The sequence below is a fragment of the Verticillium nonalfalfae genome (assembly GCF_003724135.2).
Source record: "Verticillium nonalfalfae strain VnAa140/NRRL 66861 chromosome Unknown scaffold_26, whole genome shotgun sequence".
Taxonomy (NCBI): Eukaryota; Fungi; Ascomycota; class Sordariomycetes; order Glomerellales; family Plectosphaerellaceae; genus Verticillium; species Verticillium nonalfalfae.
In genome coordinates, this window is record NW_021167251.1 from 73,362 (window position 1) to 92,743 (window position 19,382).

Here is a 19,382-nt window from a genome sequence, read left to right on the forward strand (position 1 = left end):
GAGGATCGCCATGCGACTCGGGTCAGCGCTATTCAATCATATCCCTATTTGATCGCCATAACACTTGGGATGCATCGCGCATCGTCGCTACCCACAATCAACAATGTTTACGTTCTGCCCGCTGCAAGGCGCGTGTTCCGAATCAGCCGCTTCGCAATCTATCCTCGAGCTTGATGGAGGAGTGAAGGTGCTGATAGATCTTGGATGGGATGAATCTTTTGATGTCGAGAAGCTCAAAGCGCTCGAAAAGTGAGTTGCGCTAGCCTCCTTCCCGTCCGTTCCTTATCATTGACTCCTTGCCAGACAGGTGCCGACTCTATCACTGATCCTTCTTACACACGCAACGACGTCGCATTTGGCAGCCTTTGCCCACTGCTGCAAGAACTTCCCACAGTTCACCAGGATACCCGTTTACGCCACGAGGCCAGTCATCGACCTCGGACGAACACTTACTCAGGATCTATACTCATCTACGCCACGGGCCGCAACGACCATTCCGCACGATTCCCTCAGCGAAGTCGCATACTCTTACTCGCAGCAACCTACAACAGGTAGCAATTTCCTGCTCCAGGCCCCGACACCCGAAGAGATCACCCGATACTTTTCTCTCATCCAACCGCTGAAATATTCACAACCGCACGAACCTCTACCATCACCATTCTCACCGCCGCTTAATGGTCTCACAATCACGGCTTTTAATGCCGGCCATACCCTCGGTGGGACGATATGGCATATTCAGCATGGGCTCGAGTCGATCGTCTATGCTGTAGACTGGAATCAGGCTCGAGAAAACGTGTTCGCTGGCGCCGCATGGCTCGGAGGAGCGGGAGCTGGCGGGGCAGAAGTCATTGAGCAGCTACGCAAACCGACAGCTCTTATCTGCAGCAGTCGCGGCGCCGACAGGAATGCGCCATCTGGTGGTCGCCGCAAACGCGACGAACAACTCATTGACATGATCAAGCTGTGTGTGAGCCGAGGAGGAACGGTCCTCATCCCTGCAGACTCGAGCGGACGTGTGCTGGAATTAGCTTACCTTCTCGAACATGCGTGGAGGCTCGAGGCAGGTAAGACCGACAGCGCTTTGAGAGCGGCCAAGCTGTATCTGGCTGGTCGTAACGTGTCTAGCACCTTGCGATATGCGCGAAGCATGCTCGAATGGATGGACGACAATATCGTCCGCGAGTTTGAGGCCACGGCGGATGGCCAGCGGAAGGCCAACGGCAATGACGGCAAGCATGCAAAAGATGCCGCGCCCTTCGACTTCCGATTCATGAGGCTTGTGGAACGAGAGGCACAAATACGAAAACTCCTGAGTCAAACCTCGGAGAATGTACGGTCGGATGGTCGAGTCATTGTCGCGAGCGACAACAGCTTGGAGTGGGGCTTCTCTCATGAGCTCCTCCGAGAGCTTGCAAAGGACTCGAGGAATCTACTGATTCTGACTGACAAGCCTTCTCTTGCTCAGAGTGGACAGCCATCTATCGCAAGGACCTTGTGGGACTGGTGGCAGGAACGCAGAGACGGCGTCTCGATCGACCAGTCGGACAGCAATGACAGCATCGAACTTGTTTATGGCGGTGGCCGCGCACTCACTGTTACGGACGCCAGGCGACAAGGACTTGAAGGCGACGAGCTCAGCACATACCAACAGTGGCTTGCGACACAGCGCCAGTTGCAGTCGACACTCAACGCGGGGGTTGCTGGGTCTCTGGAAGCTCCAGCCGATGTCGGGGATGATGGGTCCTCCGAATCGTCATCCGACTCAGGTGAATCAGACAATGAGCAACAAGGTAAGGCTCTGAACATCTCTACCACGATGGGACAGGCAACGAGGAAGAAAGTTGTTTTGAGCGATGAGGACCTGGGTATCAATGTTCTCACAAAGAAACTCGGAGCAAGTGATTACGATGTGCGAGCCAAGCGAGGCCGTGAAAGGTGCTTTCCGCTCACCATTCGGCGCAAGCGTGACGATCAATTCGGCGAAGCTATTCGCCCAGAAGATTATCTCAGGGCCGAAGAGAAGGAAGAGGATGCGCAAGACGCGCAGGACACTCGACGCGACGATGTCGACGGACGCCTAGGGTCGAAGCGGAAATGGGATGAGGGCAATGGGACCGATGCGAATAAGCGGTCCAACGCAAGAAGAGAAGGATCTTTAGACGATGTCGACATGCTCACAGCTGCAGACGGACACTTAGCTGACGAGCTCGACGATGTTGAGGACGTGGTGGAGGAAGAGATTCTTGGGCCGTCCAAACTCATCACTTCCTCTGAGACGGTCACAGTCAATTTACGAATCGGCTTTATTGACTTCAGCGGGCTTCACGACAAACGCAGTTTGAACAACCTCATCCCTCTCATCCAACCGAGGAAGTTGATTCTAGTGGGTGGCAGTCAAGAGGAAACGACGACTCTGGCCGCAGACTGCAAGAAGTTGCTTGCCGCGCGGATCGGTGCGTCCGATGAGAGCGCGGTTGATGTTTTTACACCAGAAGTTGGCACGACTGTGGACGCCAGCGTTGATACCAATGCATGGGTTGTGAAGCTCGGCGATAGTCTTGTTAAGAAGCTCAAGTGGCAGAATCTGCGAGGCCTAGGCATTGTCACGATCACAGGTCAGCTGCTTGGCGAGGGTCATGCCATCTCTGAGTCCACGGGTTCCAACAAGAGGCTCAAGACGGCGAGCAACGATGACGGTGCGGCTTGCAAAGGTGGAGAAGGAAGTGAGGATTCCGACAACAAAGAAGTCGAGGTAGTACCTGTTCTCGATACACTACCTTTGAGTATGGTGTCGGCGGTGCGGTCGGTCGCACAGCCACTCCATGTCGGCGACCTGCGGCTTACGGACTTGCGGCGGGCAATGCAATCGACCGGCTACACGGCCGAGTTCCGGGGCGAGGGCACGCTTGTCATCAATGGGGCTGTGGCAGTGCGCAAGACGAATATGGGCAGGATAGAAGTGGAGAGCGTTGGTGTGGCAGACCCGTCCGCTATGATGCAGCAAAGGAGCACATTCTACGAGGTGAAGCGGATGATTTACGATGGGCTCGCCGTCGTCGCAGGAGCTTAAAGCTACAATTCCTGCATCACGGCTGCATTGCCGCCCTTGGGAATGATGCGTGGAAAGATGCATGAGAACATGTTGAACTTGTTTGTACCCTTAGACTATGTAAACTTAGCAACATGGGCAGCAGGCAAAGCCTGTGCTATTCGACAACCCCATGGCTGTAAATTGGAATATTCACTATGCGTCTCTCAGCTGCAGCACACCGCAACCAAACAGCAGATCAACAAGAGCTGTCTGCGAGCTAGCCACGACGTGGTGGGTGAATCGAACATGGCATGAAGATCTCGAAGATCTTGTCTTGCCCCAGCACGTACACCGGTCAGCTCTAAATGGGCCGAAATGTACATGACGCAATTGGTTACGGTTCCACAGGAGGGACGTGTTTTGCGGTCGGTGAGAGTCTTTGATAGGGAGAGCCGGCTGCCTCCCGACAGGCGATTCGAGATTTGTGTTGCTTACAGTTTAGTCGTAGGGAACAGCTACAGGCGGGCACAGACAAGAAGCTCTGTAGGTCAAGCGGGAACAGGCATTAGCCATACCCTGGGGCTCCTCGTGAATAATGGGGCTCTATTCATGGCCTCACCCACCTTCATGCCTATCTAGGTACTTCCCGGGGCTTCCAGACGTGCCAGGTTCTCCTGACGGGGGCCGGAGTCCTGTTAGCCCCCGGCTTTGTCAGAGTTGCCCTCTTGGCGCAAATGTCGATTGGCCTTCGGGCGAAGCCGTCTGGGTCCATTCCAATCTCGTCAGGATTGGTGACGACTCCTCACATGGGGTTTGTCGGTGTTCAAGACCCTCTCGCGAACAACGGTAGCAGCAATTATCCAATGTCGTGAGAGAAGAGGAGAGAGCAGGGAGGCGGGAGGGGAAACGACAACAAGGCGCAGACCTCGGGACGGACAGCGTAATGGATCCCAAGGCAACATGCCATTGGCGAGACCTTTCAGGTTGGGAGACATGGATGACAACGATTGTCGCAGAAACCCAGCGGTCTGGGAAGACGAAAGAGGCTATGTGAGGGGCGTCGTCGCCATTGCACGAGAGCGCTGTAGGCCCCTATTGGCTCATCTTGACCAGGAAAGCTTCCGTGCACCTCGCAGCCCAGATTCGGCCTGTACAGCTTACCTAGGTCAGTCACAACTCCGGGTGCGCCTTCAGCCTTGAAATGAGGTACCCGAGGCACGCTGTACAATGAAGGAGGTGCAGTGCCTGGCATTCAATGAGTGGACCAGGGAGCCGGCATTAGAAGATACGGCGATGCTCAGTTGGGTGCGCCATCGACGCGCCGTAATTTGAATTTACGGTGGGGAATCCGAGGCCTTTCCGCCGTACCATCGCTCTCGCTCTTGCCCACTGTCCACTGTTTTCCCGTTCGCCCAGCTTTTTGGCCCCTCCACTGGCTCAGGGCCGCACGTTGATTGGACGGACCCACTCATCTGTCCTTGCCTGGCCCAGTTGAGAAGCGCAAGACGGGCGGCCACCAGTGCAGCCACTGCCCAACGACCACGACTGTTCTCTTTCCCTCCAATGTCAATCCTACCTACTGACCCAGACCGAAGCAAAGCAAACGCATTTCAATCTGTTCGCCATATCATACCCCATCCTCTGCCCTAACTTGTTGCTGTACTGTATGTACATTGTAGACCTGCACCTCTGGGTCAGATCACCACTGGGCATTTTCCTTTGTATGATTCCTGGCCGCCGTGACCGACAACAACTCGCTCTCCGTTGCAGGCGGTTCCGACCATTTCCTACTGCTCAAACCGGCCCACGCATTTGCCTGTGAGCAAACACCCATTGAGGAACGGCACGACGAGCTCGCGACTTGACGACGAGAAGCCATTATACATCACTACTTGTTCTTCGCGGATCTTCCCCTCTCGCCGCTTTTCCACCCCCTTTCTTCCAGGCCGCCGTGCTGTCGTGTCGGGACTGCCATCAGATAGGTACCCAGCACCAGACAGCCGACGACCCTTTCGGCCCACGGCACCAACTTTGCGAACATCTTAGTCACGATATCGTCTTGCTAAAGGTGTATAAAAATCTGTACGACCATGCCCACATTCTTGACGCACGAGAAAGCACCAGTCTATTCGTCCGATACCGACTTCCTAGACCTTGATCCGAGCAACACGCTTAGCCTGGGGGCCAAGAGCAAACACGGCGGCCACGACACGAATGGCCACACCCATCCTCTAGTCCTCGGCAAACAAAACTCTCCTCTACAGCCGGATGACAGTTTTGACGAAAGCTCCTTTTCATCCGTTCCCGCTTCCGATTCCTCCGACTCTTGCCCCGCACAGGTGAATGGCACCAGACCTACCAGTATGAGCTCGTTGCCTCACGGCAGATCGGCCAACGGTGGAGGATATGAGGACAATGGCGATCATTACACAAACCACGATACGCAGCAGAGGGGAAATGGCGCTCCGTTCCCCATTCAAAATGGCAGCGTCGTCAAGATGCCCGACAGAACAGCGCCTCCCCCTCCAACCAAAAATGGCAACGTACAACCTTTGTCCGGTGCTAGTTTGACACAAGCCCCCTCCGAGACGACATTTTCTCACCACGACCAAAGCACTGCACCGACCACCCCGGCCCGCAACACGACTTCTGCCTCGGCGATCCTGGAGTCTCGCAACGCCCATTCACCGCACCGCTTCTCGTCTCCTCCCATCTACGAAGCAAATGGCGCCGATGCCTCTTCGTCTTTGCAGGTCCCCCCCAACACTGGTCTGAAGCAAAGACACACCCTTGAAGTGCCTAAGGTGCAACCAGGCAGGAGCTCCAAAGACGGACACGACACGGCTTTTGCAAGCGGTCGGTTCTCCCCGACGGCGGCGACGGCAGGAGTTCGTAGGGCATCACTCAGTCTAGGACGCAGGAACACAAGGTCACTGCAGTCCGATGCGCCACGCGATGACGTAGTGCCCGACGAGGATGCCCTTCGCTGGGCAGAAGCCTACCGCCAGAAAAGGGCAAGCAAGAGAAAGAAGAAGGAAGAGGAAGACGACGATCGTGTGCTTGTTGGTACCAAAGTCGACGAGCATCATGCCAACTGGGTTACGGCATACAACATGCTTACAGGCATCCGTGTCTCCGTGTCGCGTACGAACGCCAAGCTTGACAGACCACCCACAGATGCCGACTTCGTTGCCAAACAAAAGTCCACCTTTGACATGTAGGTCCTCAAACGCCCTTTGCTACGATACGAGAGGCTAACCTATTCAGTGCTGGCAATGAACTTGTCCCGTCGGCCAAGTACGACTTCAAGTTTAAGGACTACGCACCATGGGTCTTCCGTCGGCTGCGCTCACTTTTCCGACTTGACCCTGCAGACTACCTCATGTCTCTCACAGGAAAGTACATACTCTCTGAGCTCGGTTCTCCGGGCAAGAGCGGAAGCTTTTTCTACTTCTCTAGGGACTACAAGTACATCATTAAGACCATCCATCATGCCGAACACAAGTTTCTTCGCAAAATTCTCAAAGATTATTACCAGCATGTCAGCGACAACCCCAACACCTTGCTGTCTCAATTTTATGGTCTTCACCGTGTCAAGATGCCCTATGGCAAGAAGATTCATTTTGTTGTCATGAACAATCTTTTCCCGCCGCACCGGGATATTCACTCCACCTTCGATCTCAAAGGCTCGACTATTGGTCGTGATTATCGCGAGGAGGACCTGGACAAGAACCCAAGGGCCACAATGAAGGATCTCAACTGGTTGAGGCGGCAACGCTCTCTTGAGCTAGGTATCCAGAAGAAGCGACTTTTCCTGGAACAGCTCAACCGAGACGTCGCACTCATGAAGAAGCTGAAGATAATGGACTACTCACTCCTTATTGGTATCCACGACGTATCCAGGGGGAACGAGGAGAACTTGAGGGGCAAGACTCTACAGGTGTTCAACCCCGGTGGCGACGCCACACAGGACGATGCTGAGCCTCAGTCGGTGCTTCTGAGAACGCCATCAAAGTTGGAGAACGCACGAAAGGCCAAGGAACTGAGGCAGATGATCCGTCAAGAACGGCCCGTGCCCATGGGCGCATCCAACAAGATGCCGGACGAGCTAGACGAAGCGCACAACAGAGCGGGCTTCATTTTCAACCAAGACGACGGCGGCCTTCGAGCCACACACGAAGACAACTCTCCAGCTGACGAAATCTACTACCTGGGAGTGATCGACTGCCTGACTCACGTAAGCTTAACCAGCACTCTCGTGGCATATTGACTTTTGCTAACGCATGTAGTACGGAATGATCAAAAAGATTGAACACTTCTGGAAGGGGTTAACAAATGATAGAAATCAAATCTCTGCCACCCCTCCCAGTCAATACGGAGATCGTTTCTACCATTTTGTGGAGGGCATCACTATGTCACCAGAGCAAGCTGCCCGCGAGAAGCAACAAAAGCAAGAAGAAGAGGCAGCGGCTGCTGTTGTGAGCGATAACCAGAATCAACGTGTCTCCAGCTGGAGAAGCTCAAACTCCCGGCGACGATCCAACTCGGCGTCAGCGCCTCCCATGCCCTCCCATCAACCGCCGCCAGCCCCTCTGCCAAGTGGACAAATGTCTCCCGAGGCGCAGGAGGTTATCGAAAAGGCTGAGCTCGTGGCACAGAGGTCAGCGGAGCGTGGTGCGTCGGAAGAGTCTGTTCCAGACAAGGTCATGACGACGACACCAGCACCCGACAGACGGGAATCCGGACAGACGCAGCCAGTCCTGCCTGTTGTCGAGGAAGCTGCCGAATCACACTCAATTGGAGGACGCAGCCGCGATGGGGACGACGAACATAGGCCTGCAACGCCGGCAAAGCCTGATTTCTTGAACAAGTTGCCGGGGTTCAGGAATTACGCTCCTCCCACGCCACCAAAGACTGGCCTGAAGCCTGAGAGTCAGGACAGCGGATACGGTGCCATGACGCAGTCGAGAAGCAACGACTCCAAGTCCTTCAGCCCAGATGAGTCGTTCGGGCTCCAACCAAGGCTAAGCAAAGACTCTTTGAACAAGGATCTGCCACCTCTGCCTGGCGAGACTGTGCCCGAAACCAGAGCTCGACTTGGCCTTGCATAGCGAGCGAAGCATGACAAGTATTCTGTGCGAGCTAGGGCAGTGAAAGGCATCCCACTGGTGCCGACAGCTTGAGGCTTCTGTTGCATTCCCCATCATTGCAGGCAAGTCAGCTGTGGCTGTCATCGACATGCGCCAACTTGGCGTCCATGCTGGGGGCGGCCAAGCGAAAGTTCTTCATCTACCATTTTTTTATTGTCACTTTTGTCTCCGTACTGCGCATGGATGATACCACCGCTGCACCAACCTTTCCTTGTTTTTTCTAATGTAACAACTGTAATGCCCATGGCGAACTGAGCACGACATGGTTTCAGGGGTGGCAGAGCAGGAGCGATTAGTGAGCTACAAAGCGCACAGCATAGGCCAAATTGGCAGGTTAGTCAAGGAGTCGGGATAGCAGGTGGGATTTTCCATATTTCTAAATAGATGACTTGACTCATTCGTCTTCATTCCTGTTGAGGAAGCCCAGCCCTGGTGATGTCCATTGTTGATACGGTGTCCCTCATCACTTCTACTTTGAGTCGTTCCATCGAAGACGGCGCCACGTGTCTGCCCTTAACTTACAAGTCACATAGGTAACATTAAAATACATTGTACAGCCGAACGTGTAGTGGAGATGTGTCTCGAGCCCGCCCAAAGGGGAGAGGGTTTGTTGCGTCCAGCGATCCATACATCGAATCGATCTATGACACGGAGGTCATTGTGTTCTTTTCTTCTTACTTCTTTCGAGAAGACAGCATGTCCTGTATATCCTCCCTGCTTGTCCCCTTTGGCACGCCGGTAGTGCCAGCGGAGGTGTTTTCGGTAAAGGATGTGGTGACATCCATCTTGACGGCGCCCTCAGCTTCGAGCTGGGCTATCCTTGCCTTCTTCTGGATGTCTGCCACCCGCCACTGCTTAAAGTATTTCACCTGAATCCTCGGGTCAGCATACACTTCCACACAAAGCAGGAGCGTACACGAGGGTGCCGGCAGGCGGGCCTAACACCAGGCAGCTCCACGTACCCACGCGGTGGCGCAGTCGCGCTCAAACAGCTCGTTTTCGGCCGGGCAGGCCTTGCGCGCGGCCTTGTCTTCCTTGACGGCGTCGATAATGTTGGAGCGGTCAAGGCAGGCAAAGTAACTGTCGCGGGCCTCCCAGCACTTCTTGCGCTCGCTGCGGTCGGGGGCTACGGCGCCGGTGCGGACCTCCTCGGCGCGCTTGTCGTCGGCACTCGTGGACCAGGAGAAGAGAGCCATGGTGGACGGTAATCAAATGGGGGAATTATTGATGTTTTTTGTCGGCAGTTTGTCAGCTTATAAATGTGAATGACACAGACAAGAGCAGTCGTCGTGAGTGTGGCGTGAGAGTCGGTCAATGTTCCGGGAGTGGTGTTCGCCTCTGGACTTGGAAGACCATGGTGGGGACATCTGTATGTCCAAAGCTCGACCAAATTTTGGAAGGTTCGGGGGGCAGGACTCGGGCGGTGAGCTCATGGGGCCTAGCGTTCCCGAGAATCTGGGGTGGCGCCCTTGAACGCCAACGTTCCAGCTGTCCATTTGCCGTTCTTGAGCGAAGGTCCGCAGCGCTAGACTTTGTGCCAATGACCCTGCGCCCAGCACCGTCAATCCTCGACCAACATCACATACAGCTCGATTCCAAGAAACGCATACGGCAAGCTTGTTCTCGGAGCACACACCCTGCTGGAATTCCTCTCGCCCATGCTCCTGCCGTAACGACTCAAGCGGCAGCCTCGACGACCAAAGGCTTCAGCCAACTCGCCTCCCCCCAAGACCCCCTGACTGCCTGTCGCAACACATCCCTCCTCAGCAAAGCGCCATGCCGCGCAGGAGGAGGCCGCCGCGCGCTGGCGCCATGGCCGAGCTGCCGCCCTTGAGGATCGCCACTCAGATTGCGACCCTGCAGGCCCTTTACTACGTCGGCGCCATCATTCTCATGCTCTTCACGGCTCTCGTCGCAGGCATCTCGTTTACTCTCGATGTCGTCTTCGGCTGGGATGCCGTCAGGGGAGACACGACACAAGGCTGGCTCTGTGGATTCGTCTTGGTCCTTGATGGCGGGTTTTGCATGTACGTTCTCTTGACACTTGCCTCTACTAGTACCCTCCGGCTTCTTCTCTCCCCCCATTCCTTCAGTTTCCCTCGGAGTCTACCTCTGGAGATACCCCAATGGCTGACACTGCGCGCGCGCGCACACAGGGCGATAGCTATTATCCTTCTCGTTTCCCGCTCGAAGCTCGTGCCCGACTTTGCTGTTACCATCCACGCCCTTCATCTCGTCATTACAACGCTGTACACAGGTCGCGTGCCCCGCAACGCCATGTGGTGGGCCTGCATGATGGCATCGACAGGACTATGCGCCGCGCTCGGCGTCTGGGGCTCAAGATATCGTGAGCTGCGCCCCATATACTTTGGCGGCAGTGGTGGTGGCGGTGGTAATGGAACTGGTGGCAGATCTGGGTCAGGCGATGATTTGCAGTTAAACGGGGGGGGGGGCAGTAGAGGGCGATGAGGAGCAAGGGTTCTCGAGGGGAAGGGGACGAGGTAGGGGAAGAGACGGAACAGGAGATTATGAAATGGTAAACATCAAGACGGTTGATTAGAATAGACACACTTTTGCAGTAGACAAGTCACTTTGTTGTAATGAGATATTGGTCAAGGTCAGGTACCGACAACTTGGTTTATCGGTTGCAGTAAATTTACTTGCTTTCTCCTCTTAAAAATACCTCTAGCAAAGATACCATATGAATACCGATCGGTGTCTGTCGTAGGAGCGGATCAAAGGTATGTGTATGGTTTATCAGTGATGTATTACCCTCACACCTCGCAAGGCTTGGATCAAATTGGGCCCAGGTGGTCAGCAGGGATCGCCGACTGAGTAGACTATGGGGAACCACCAGCATCATCAGACCCATCCTTGGGTCTCGTCTGTCTGTGTCCTACTTTTTTGATCAGAACTGTTCCGGATGTGTTGCGCCTCTCTATTACTTCGCCATCGAGAGGATGATCGGCTGCAGGCAAACAAACGCTTCGTTCCGCGAGTTGCGCCACGTAATCGGCAACAAAGTCGTTGTGAGCTGCATCTACATCGGAGGAACCGTTGGCGGTGACTGTCCAATCTTCGCAATTGCTGGCACAAGATATCACGCTCGAAGCTTCGTCCTTTGTCCCCAGAAGTTTGGCAAGGTTGTTCTGTGAGCCCCTGTGCCTCTTTACGTGGGCGAGAATCTCACTTCGCTCTTTTTTGAGAGCCTTTGAGTCCGAAGGTTGCGGAATGTAAGTAACCAGTGGATCAACAGCCTGGTAGGCACCAGGGAGAACCCCCAAAGATGTAAGGTCCGGCGAAGACCCTTCGTGTTTAGTTGTCGTTTCCGTAAAGATCTGTGGCTCCATTGTCGCGCTGAATGGCTCAATGACCACCCAGCCTCCCTTGACATGTATGATTTGCAACAAAGACCAGTCGACGTTCCGGGACTGTCTTCCAGGTTTGGTTTCAGGGCCTCTGATAATACGAGGCTCGGACGGCCGACGTTGATTACGCCTGGCTCGGCCATGCAAGTCGTCAAATATGCCCGTGAAATCGCGTTCGAAACTAACAGGTGTCAAGGAATTGGGTCGCAACTTATCGCAGCCTTTGTAATCCACTCCTGTCTGAGACTCTCCGCCTGTCAGTGGAATTTCGTTGCGAAGGGAATAATTTCTGCTGGCAGTATCGGCTTGATGCGTTTCGAAACCTTGCCCAATAGCTTCTCTGTCCCCTTCATGGCGTGACAATCTGTCATCTAGTCCGTGGACATAGAAGTGACCGAATTGCCACTAGCGCTTGGGCCGTTCTAATTTAGCACTCCCAAAATGATCTCTAGTCCAGAGCGATCCTTGAAATGCTTCGTCACAGGTACTTTTAAGAGACTGTGCCACACGCGTATGCCCCTCGTTGTCTTGCGCAAGGTCTCCACTCGAAGAAGCCAGGACGGGCAACGGAGAACTGCCTCTGCTGACTCGACTCTCTTGAAATGAAGTGGCCGAAGTATCCAGAGTCATTGTTGATGTTACCTTGTTTGGTAAATCCAGGTCCTCAGAACTTTGAGGGGGAGTTCGTGATGCTTCGGATAGTCGATCCAGGTTTCTCGTCGCTGACAGGAGACCGGCCATGGTAAGACTTTCTACGGCTTGCATACCTTGGGTGGTTGTCTGATATTCTTGGGTGTGCTGAGGCTGGTTTGGACAGTTCTCAGACTTTGATACCTGGACTGCTGGCGTGTGGAATGGGCTAGTTTCGTCCGACGAGTGTTCATCCTGGGGTTCTCGAGCCATGCGTCTTCGACCACAGCCTGGAGATACAGGACGCTCAGAATCTTTAATGCTCTCGGTACTCAAAAGTCGATCGTGGCGAAGGAGGTTTCCGACCTGGCGAATATGTTGAGCAAGCGTCTGCCGGAAACCTGATTGCCGTGTAACCCCCGACACTGTTGTTAAGGGGACAATTTGGGGCTCAGGTTGCCTTTCCCACCCTGTTCGATCTTGATTAACAAAGTCCTGAAACACGAATCAATTAAAAAATCGAGAGATATAAAGAATGACTGTAAAAGAGCCCAACCTTCTGGTTACTGAGACTTGACCATCGTGAGTGTCTTCTTTCTGTGTCGGCATGCTGTGTCGTAGACGTCCGACTGATGCGGCGACGGTCTGCACCTACTGGAAGATTCCTGTTAGATGCTCTTGTGCATTTCGGGTCTTCTCCTGTTGACCTTCTTCTGCTGTTTTGCATCTGTTGCGGTGCGCGAGTCGTTGACACATACCCAACTCTGCGGCTAGGATGGACATGTTTCGCTGATTCCAACAACATATCCCATCGCACCACGTAAGGTCTATTCACAGCCTTTTGACGAAACGAGGCGCTGCTGAGTCTGGCGTACTGCCTTGGCACGTCACCGTATTGTTCGGGAGGTGGACAACGATCCTTATGATCGTGTCTAATGTGATTGACATTTTCGACAACCTTCCGCATGTAGCAATGTAAAGCCCAATCAATCCCTTCTGTATCGTTGCCGAATGGACAAAGCGCAACGTCTTTCTTTTTTTTTTGCGTGTCGATGTTATGCTCTTCGGCAGGATGTCCACAATTGCCCGTTCTGCGTGCTTCAGGGAGGTCGTGCAGCGCCAGAAAAACGCAGGAGTTCATCCTTTTGCAAGATCACAAATACTGGGTATTCAGCGTGAGATGAACGGAGGTGGAAGACTCTGTTTCTTGACCAATAATTGTTGCGACTAGTAGGTAGGACGAGGGATAATCAGAATATCGAAGTGGTTGTTTCTCATGACTGACGACCTCCTAATCATAGGTAAGAAAGATGCCATTGGAAGCGCAAGGAATCGTGCTTTGTCAGAGACGAAGAACCGAAACATATGCGCAGCATCGTTTTGAGAGCAGGTGATTCCAACTCTAATGGGAATTAACTAGGTAATTCCGGAAGGCACCATGGGTAGTAGATGTCCGGATCATGATTGGGCAGGGCTTGTCGTCAAATCAAAGAACAAGTACTGTCGTGGAGCAAGTTACTGTTAGTCGAGGGTAGGGCTTCTACAGAGAGTTTGTTTGAAATTACAAGAAGTCGGTCTAGGCCAGCCGGTCACGGAAAGAGACCCTTCACAGATCCAAAGTCCTGCGAACGTTTACACGATGTGAGGCAGGTATGATGTTAATGAAGTCTCGTAAGGTGGTACCTTACCAAGATTCGAGGTCCGATAAGGTCCGATAACGGACTACTATGTCATCACCGTGCCTCGGTGCCTCGGATGCTGTCTTGCGGCTAACGGCGGGGCAATGATTCGGACATTCCCCCAAGCATTGACCTGACGGCGAGCTCGACAATCAACATCCCGAACACGTCTCCAGCAAGAAATTGAACCGATACTCCACAGCAATTGAAGAAGCCCATCATGATGCGATCCATGCTACCGAGGCTCGTGAGGCCGTCCCTGGCCAAGGCCCCAACCGCAGTTACAGTCACAATTGGCAATAGGTTTGCCTCCTCTTCCACCGCGCCGGTCTTCGATTGGCAAGATCCCCTCGCATCTAAAACGCTGTTGACTGAGGAGGAACTGGCAATTTCAGAAACTGCGGAGCGATATTGCCAGGAGCAGTTGCTACCTCGTGTGCTTCGTACGTACAGTTCTGAGGTGCTGTGCAACGCATACACTAACAACATCACACAGAGGCATATCGCGACGAGAACTATGACACAAAGATCCTCGAAGAGATGGGCGAGCTTGGCCTGCTAGGTGCCACAATCGAAGGGTATGGTTGTGCAGGCGTGTCGACTGTGGCCGGGGGCCTAATCACACGCGCAGTCGAACGCGTCGACAGCGGATACCGGTCAGGCATGTCTGTCCAGTCGTCACTAGTCATGGGAGGCATCAACGAATTTGGGAGTCAGGAGCAAAAAGAAAAGTTCTTGCCTCAAATGGCGAAAGGAAAATCATTGGGCGCTTTCGGCTTGACGGAGCCCAACCACGGCAGTGATCCCGGATCCATGGAGACTGTTGCGAGACCACATCCATCTAAGAAGGGATATTATTATTTATCGGGCGCCAAGACGTGGATTACCAACTCTCCCGTTGCCGACGTACTCTTGGTATGGGCCAAGCTGCAGGAGACAGGGAAAATCCGAGGGTTTCTGGTTGAAAGATCTAAGTGCCCAGCCGGCACTCTGGAAACGCCACCTATTAAGGACAAGAACGGGCTCCGAGCTTCGATCACAGGCATGATTCAACTTGAAGAATGTCCGGTTCCTCACGAGAATATGTTTCCAGAAGTTGAAGGTCTTCGAGGGCCATTCTCATGCCTCAACAGTGCCCGGTACGGCATTGCTCTTGGCGTTATGGGCGCTTTGGAAGACTGCATCGCGAGAGCAAGGACGTATGCGCTCGAGAGGAAACAGTTCAAGGGAAATCCCCTAGCCCGCTATCAACTCGTCCAGAAGAAGCTGGCTGACGCCAGTACTGACGCTGCTTATGGCACGCTGGCCGCCATTCAAGTCGGCAGACTGAAGGATGAGGGCAAAGCCACGCCTGACATGATTAGCATGGTGAAGCGCCAGAACTGCGACCGGGCCCTCCAGAACGCTCGCGTGCTTCAAGAGATCTTCGGAGGCAACGCCGTTAGCGACGAGTATGCTATCGGCCGACACGTGGCGAATTTGTTCGTAACGCAGACTTACGAGGGCCAGAGCGATATACACAGTAAGTGATCGGCAGATGCTCGGCCTATGCCTTGCAATGTGTGCTGACGGTGACTTTGCTAGGTTTGATCCTGGGGCGGGCCATTACGGGGGTGCAGGCGTTTGTATAAGTCGGAGGTGTTTATTGAGGCCTTTAGGGGACTCCTTGCATTGCTTCAGTAAGCGATGGAGGCAACGAACACCAGGTTTACCTCGAGCCCCATTATCAGGTGCATGGTGCGAGAAAGGTATGAGGAACCACATGTGACTTGAAAGGGAGCACAAGATCAGGTACATCTCTGGAGTGCCCACCCAAAGCCGACTTGGCGCGAGTGTTGGGCAGTCAGGTCTCGCATCGAACATTGTTGTGCTGAGGCCTCAAACCTGAAAAGTCGACTGCGATCTTGGGGCTACCTAGGTACAAATCTTATGTTAGGCACCTTCATGAGAAACAATGTACTCCATGTTCCGACGAAAGACATTGAAGATCAGCAGTAACGCAGGCGTTGTTGAAAGCGATACAACGGAGGAGAAGGCTCGAGAAACAAGTGGCTTAGCTAGGATTCATCAGCCATAAAACATTATCAACATGACTATGAAAATTGGGGAGGATCAGTTAAGGCGTATGACTCACGTGACGAAATCTTCCATCTTATGTGGCGGTGCCCCTCATTTCTAGGGACAGGCCGGCCATCCCGGTCCCTGCCTAAAATCCTGACGGCAAGAGGACGATTTGGGTTCCTTCAGTGCTGGGGCAGTGGCTTGGGAGTGGTGACAGGCAAGAGTCAGGTGCGGGTGCAGTTGCCCCTCCCTCACTCATTGCCCGCTGAGAGGCTGGCTGGCTGCCTTGCTTGCCATCCGTCACCTTCCCTCTTCTTCCCCCTCCACCACACATCCAACACTTCCACTCCTCCAACAGTCACGTTCTTCTTGCATCACGCCCACGTCTCGCCCCTTCGAGCAACGCTTTGGTAATCCTGTTACTGGATCAAAATATCATTCTTGCGACGACGCAGAAGACGATAAATACCCCTCGTCTCCTGTACGTGCCCTGCTTACGGCCTTCGACCCCCGCACCCGCCCTTTGTCCCGCACCACTGCACCGCACATCGCCTTGACCTATTCGTCCACTTCTGCTGGTGTTACCGATCGCTGACCTGCTACCTGCCTCCACCACAGCCGCGCAACCGAGAAAGAACTTCTTCTTTAGATACCCCCAACCACAAACACCATCACCATGGCCCTCAAGCGCATTAACAAGGAACTCACTGATCTCGGCCGGTACGTCTAGTCCTTTCGCACTCTTCGACTTCCACTGTCGCACTCACTCCAAGACATCATCTGGTGGGGCGTGCCCGAAGCGGGGTCTTTCGTCAAACGAGAGAGGCTGCATATTCGTGCATTGCCTCAACCTGCGAAGCCAAGGTCGCAGAAACTTGGAGACAAATGGCTAATTGATTTCTTATTGCAGCGACCCGCCCTCCTCATGCTCTGCCGGTCCCGTCGGCGAGGATTTGGTATGTGACGTCTCACCGAACCCTCAAAAGATCTTGCCGAACCTATCCTCCCGTTGACTCGGCTCTCGAATTTTATTCTACGTCTTGGCTGTAGTATGAGGCAACTGTACTGACTATACTGCGCTCTAGTTCCACTGGCAGGCGACGATTATGGGACCTGTATGTTCATCTCCCGTCCTTCTCATCTTCGACAGCGAACGCTTCTTGGACGATGATTGACTGTTGCAATCTAGGGTGACTCTCCTTACTCTGGCGGTGTCTTCTTCCTCGCCATTCACTTCCCTACCGACTACCCCTTCAAGCCTCCTAAGGTCAACTTCACCACCCGCATCTACCACCCTAACATCAACTCCAACGGCAGCATCTGCCTCGACATCCTGCGAGACCAGTGGAGCCCTGCGCTCACCATCTCCAAAGGTGGGTAGCCTTACGTTCCGATGTCTCAGCATTTCTAACAAGTCCAGTGTTGCTGTCCATCTGTTCGATGCTGACGGATCCCAACCCCGACGACCCTCTCGTCCCTGAAATCGCCCACGTCTACAAGACTGACCGTGCCCGGTACGAAGCCACTGCCCGCGAGTGGACTCGAAAGTACGCCATCTAGGCTTCGGCTTGGAGACGTTCTTTGGCGCGAGATTGGGGATTGCTGTAGAAGGCGATGTGGCGGGTACTTAGGCTACCTCTCATCGACGACTTTGGAGTCCTGGGCAAGACAGCCACCCTGCCTTGCGGACTGGACAGTTGCGGTGCTTATGTGAACGTAGGCACCTCGTCCAGCTTTAGAGAGGCAAGTCGAGCATCGGGCACTGCGGAGAAGAGAGCGAGGTTTACGAACGAGAGACGCTGGAGTTAGAGAGGTCCATTGGGCACACCAGATAGCTGCTTCGGCTTATGACAACGGCATTGCATTCCCAGTCCACGAGTATGTGACAAGATCCGGTTGTGTCGTGACTGACATGCAGTGAAGTTCATTGGGCGCTACAAACATCGGGTGAACTTGACGAGAGCGTCCTGGGTGTTCTATACTACTTGCATAATTATGTTCATCATCAATATCGTCGCTATGGTCATTTACAGCACGGCCCGTTCCACAAATCCGTGCTGTTGTTCAGGAAAAATGGAAGCTCCCGTTCCGTATCGTTTCATCTCCAGGTCACAAGGGAAAAAACATGCAACATGCAACCGAGACAAAGGGTGCAAAGACGCGGTGCGTGTTCTGTCTGCTGGGCGTCTACATCAATTGCCGTTCGTGCCGTTGGCCGGATTGCCAGAAGACATGGACGGACAAAAAGGCGACAAGAAACAGAACAAAGCATCACGGAAGCTGATAGAAGAACGAAACGACTCCCTCGCAAGACATACGTAATCGGGCAGTTGGGTGAGGGGACCGTGAGACTGGATGGTCTCGTACAGCACGAGGCTCTGTTGTGGGGCCGGAAGTTTGGGTGTCAGAATCCGGATCGACTCTACGCGTGTGCTGGTGTTGCCGTCAATGCTTCCTAGATGCGGTTCTTCATCTCGGCATGCGTGTGCGCGTTGTCGATGGCGGAAGGCTGACCATGGCTGTCGTCGCGGAGGGCTTGGCTGACGAATGTTCGTTCAGAGGTGAAGGATCCATGAGCCGAGAATTGAAAAAGGGGCGGCACCAGGCTTCAAATATGACCTGATATTTGCGTCCTCCTGTATCAAAAGGCAACAGCGCAAGGGGTGATCGCCTCTAGGATGTGACGCGAGATTGTAAGATACTGCAAGTCGAGACGGTTGTGGCTGGCAAGAGGTCCCGAGGCAGTGGCCAATCACTAGGGCGTAAATGCTCCGTTGCCAGAGGGCTCAGGCAGTGTTGCCGTCTACAGAAGCGAAAAGAGCCGCAATCGAGGCGTTCATCGGGGGTGAGAACCTGCGAGGATCGCCGTGGTGACATGGGATGAGCCTCGATAGCCGCTTACGATATCATGGAGGTGTCGACAACCGGAGGCAGGGCGGTCCACGGGATGCGACAGATGTCGATTCGCGTCGTGTCAGAGACCCTGGGCCCGAAACATGCCGTGACAGGACATCCTCGCACGAGCCTCAAAGGCTGGGACTGGTTGGACGAGGCGAGACGCCGGCAAAGGAGCCAATCACTGACACCGGATTTTAAGAAAGTCCCCGAACACACATTGGGAATTCGATTGTGGCCCAGGGACTTAGGTGTGCCTTTGTACACAACAGGGGCGACGGACAGCGTGCATCAAGAAGCTGACTATCTTTGGCCAACAGCCACCTGACCTCTCGGTCGGGGGGTCCTGCTCATGCGAGTTCCGGGCAACACAATGGCGATTGCTTGGCCACCAATGCTGACTCTGTGAGGTACGAGCAATCAGAGAGAAAAAAGCCCCGCTTCGCAGCACGCTCCAGCGCTGAGGCCCCTGAGGAAGCCCCCCGAGCTGCATGCACGCGGGTACACCAGGCCTCTTTAGGACTAATCTTGTTTCGACCTCGACGCCATCGCTGTCCCCATCCACCAA

At 54.0% G+C, this 19,382-nt stretch overlaps 6 protein-coding genes across 6 annotated transcripts; 5 read left to right on the forward strand and 1 right to left on the reverse strand.

Annotated features, from left to right (window-relative positions):
* Positions 1-103: 103 nt before the first annotated feature.
* D7B24_004573 (uncharacterized protein) lies at positions 104-3,070 on the forward strand (the record flags this gene model as incomplete). Its single annotated transcript, XM_028638741.1, has 2 exons — positions 104-249; positions 304-3,070. 2 exons carry the CDS (start codon positions 104-106, stop codon positions 3,068-3,070), a joined length of 2,913 nt encoding a protein of 970 aa, XP_028496649.1.
* A 2,051-nt stretch (positions 3,071-5,121) lies between these two features.
* MSS4 (Phosphatidylinositol-4-phosphate 5-kinase) lies at positions 5,122-8,142 on the forward strand (the record flags this gene model as incomplete). Its single annotated transcript, XM_028638742.1, has 3 exons — positions 5,122-6,248; positions 6,299-7,268; positions 7,321-8,142. The coding sequence occupies 3 exons, from the start codon at positions 5,122-5,124 to the stop codon at positions 8,140-8,142; spliced, it is 2,919 nt and encodes a 972-aa protein (XP_028496650.1).
* Positions 8,143-8,855: 713 nt separating this feature from the next.
* D7B24_004575 (uncharacterized protein) lies at positions 8,856-9,377 on the reverse strand (the record flags this gene model as incomplete). The annotated part of the gene is made up of 2 exons (XM_028638743.1): positions 8,856-9,050; positions 9,144-9,377. The coding sequence occupies 2 exons, from the start codon at positions 9,375-9,377 to the stop codon at positions 8,856-8,858; spliced, it is 429 nt and encodes a 142-aa protein (XP_028496651.1).
* Positions 9,378-9,957: 580 nt separating this feature from the next.
* On the forward strand, positions 9,958-10,621 carry D7B24_004576 (uncharacterized protein; the record flags this gene model as incomplete). Its single annotated transcript, XM_028638744.1, has 3 exons — positions 9,958-10,208; positions 10,338-10,528; positions 10,593-10,621. 3 exons carry the CDS (start codon positions 9,958-9,960, stop codon positions 10,619-10,621), a joined length of 471 nt encoding a protein of 156 aa, XP_028496652.1.
* A 3,457-nt stretch (positions 10,622-14,078) lies between these two features.
* D7B24_004577 (uncharacterized protein) lies at positions 14,079-15,489 on the forward strand (the record flags this gene model as incomplete). The annotated part of the gene is made up of 4 exons (XM_028638745.1): positions 14,079-14,301; positions 14,355-14,436; positions 14,992-15,380; positions 15,443-15,489. 4 exons carry the CDS (start codon positions 14,079-14,081, stop codon positions 15,487-15,489), a joined length of 741 nt encoding a protein of 246 aa, XP_028496653.1.
* Positions 15,490-16,595: 1,106 nt separating this feature from the next.
* Positions 16,596-17,479, forward strand: UBC4 (Ubiquitin-conjugating enzyme E2 4; the record flags this gene model as incomplete). Its single annotated transcript, XM_028638746.1, has 5 exons — positions 16,596-16,639; positions 16,830-16,875; positions 17,005-17,034; positions 17,109-17,292; positions 17,340-17,479. 5 exons carry the CDS (start codon positions 16,596-16,598, stop codon positions 17,477-17,479), a joined length of 444 nt encoding a protein of 147 aa, XP_028496654.1.
* Between the last annotated feature and the right edge of the window lie 1,903 nt (positions 17,480-19,382).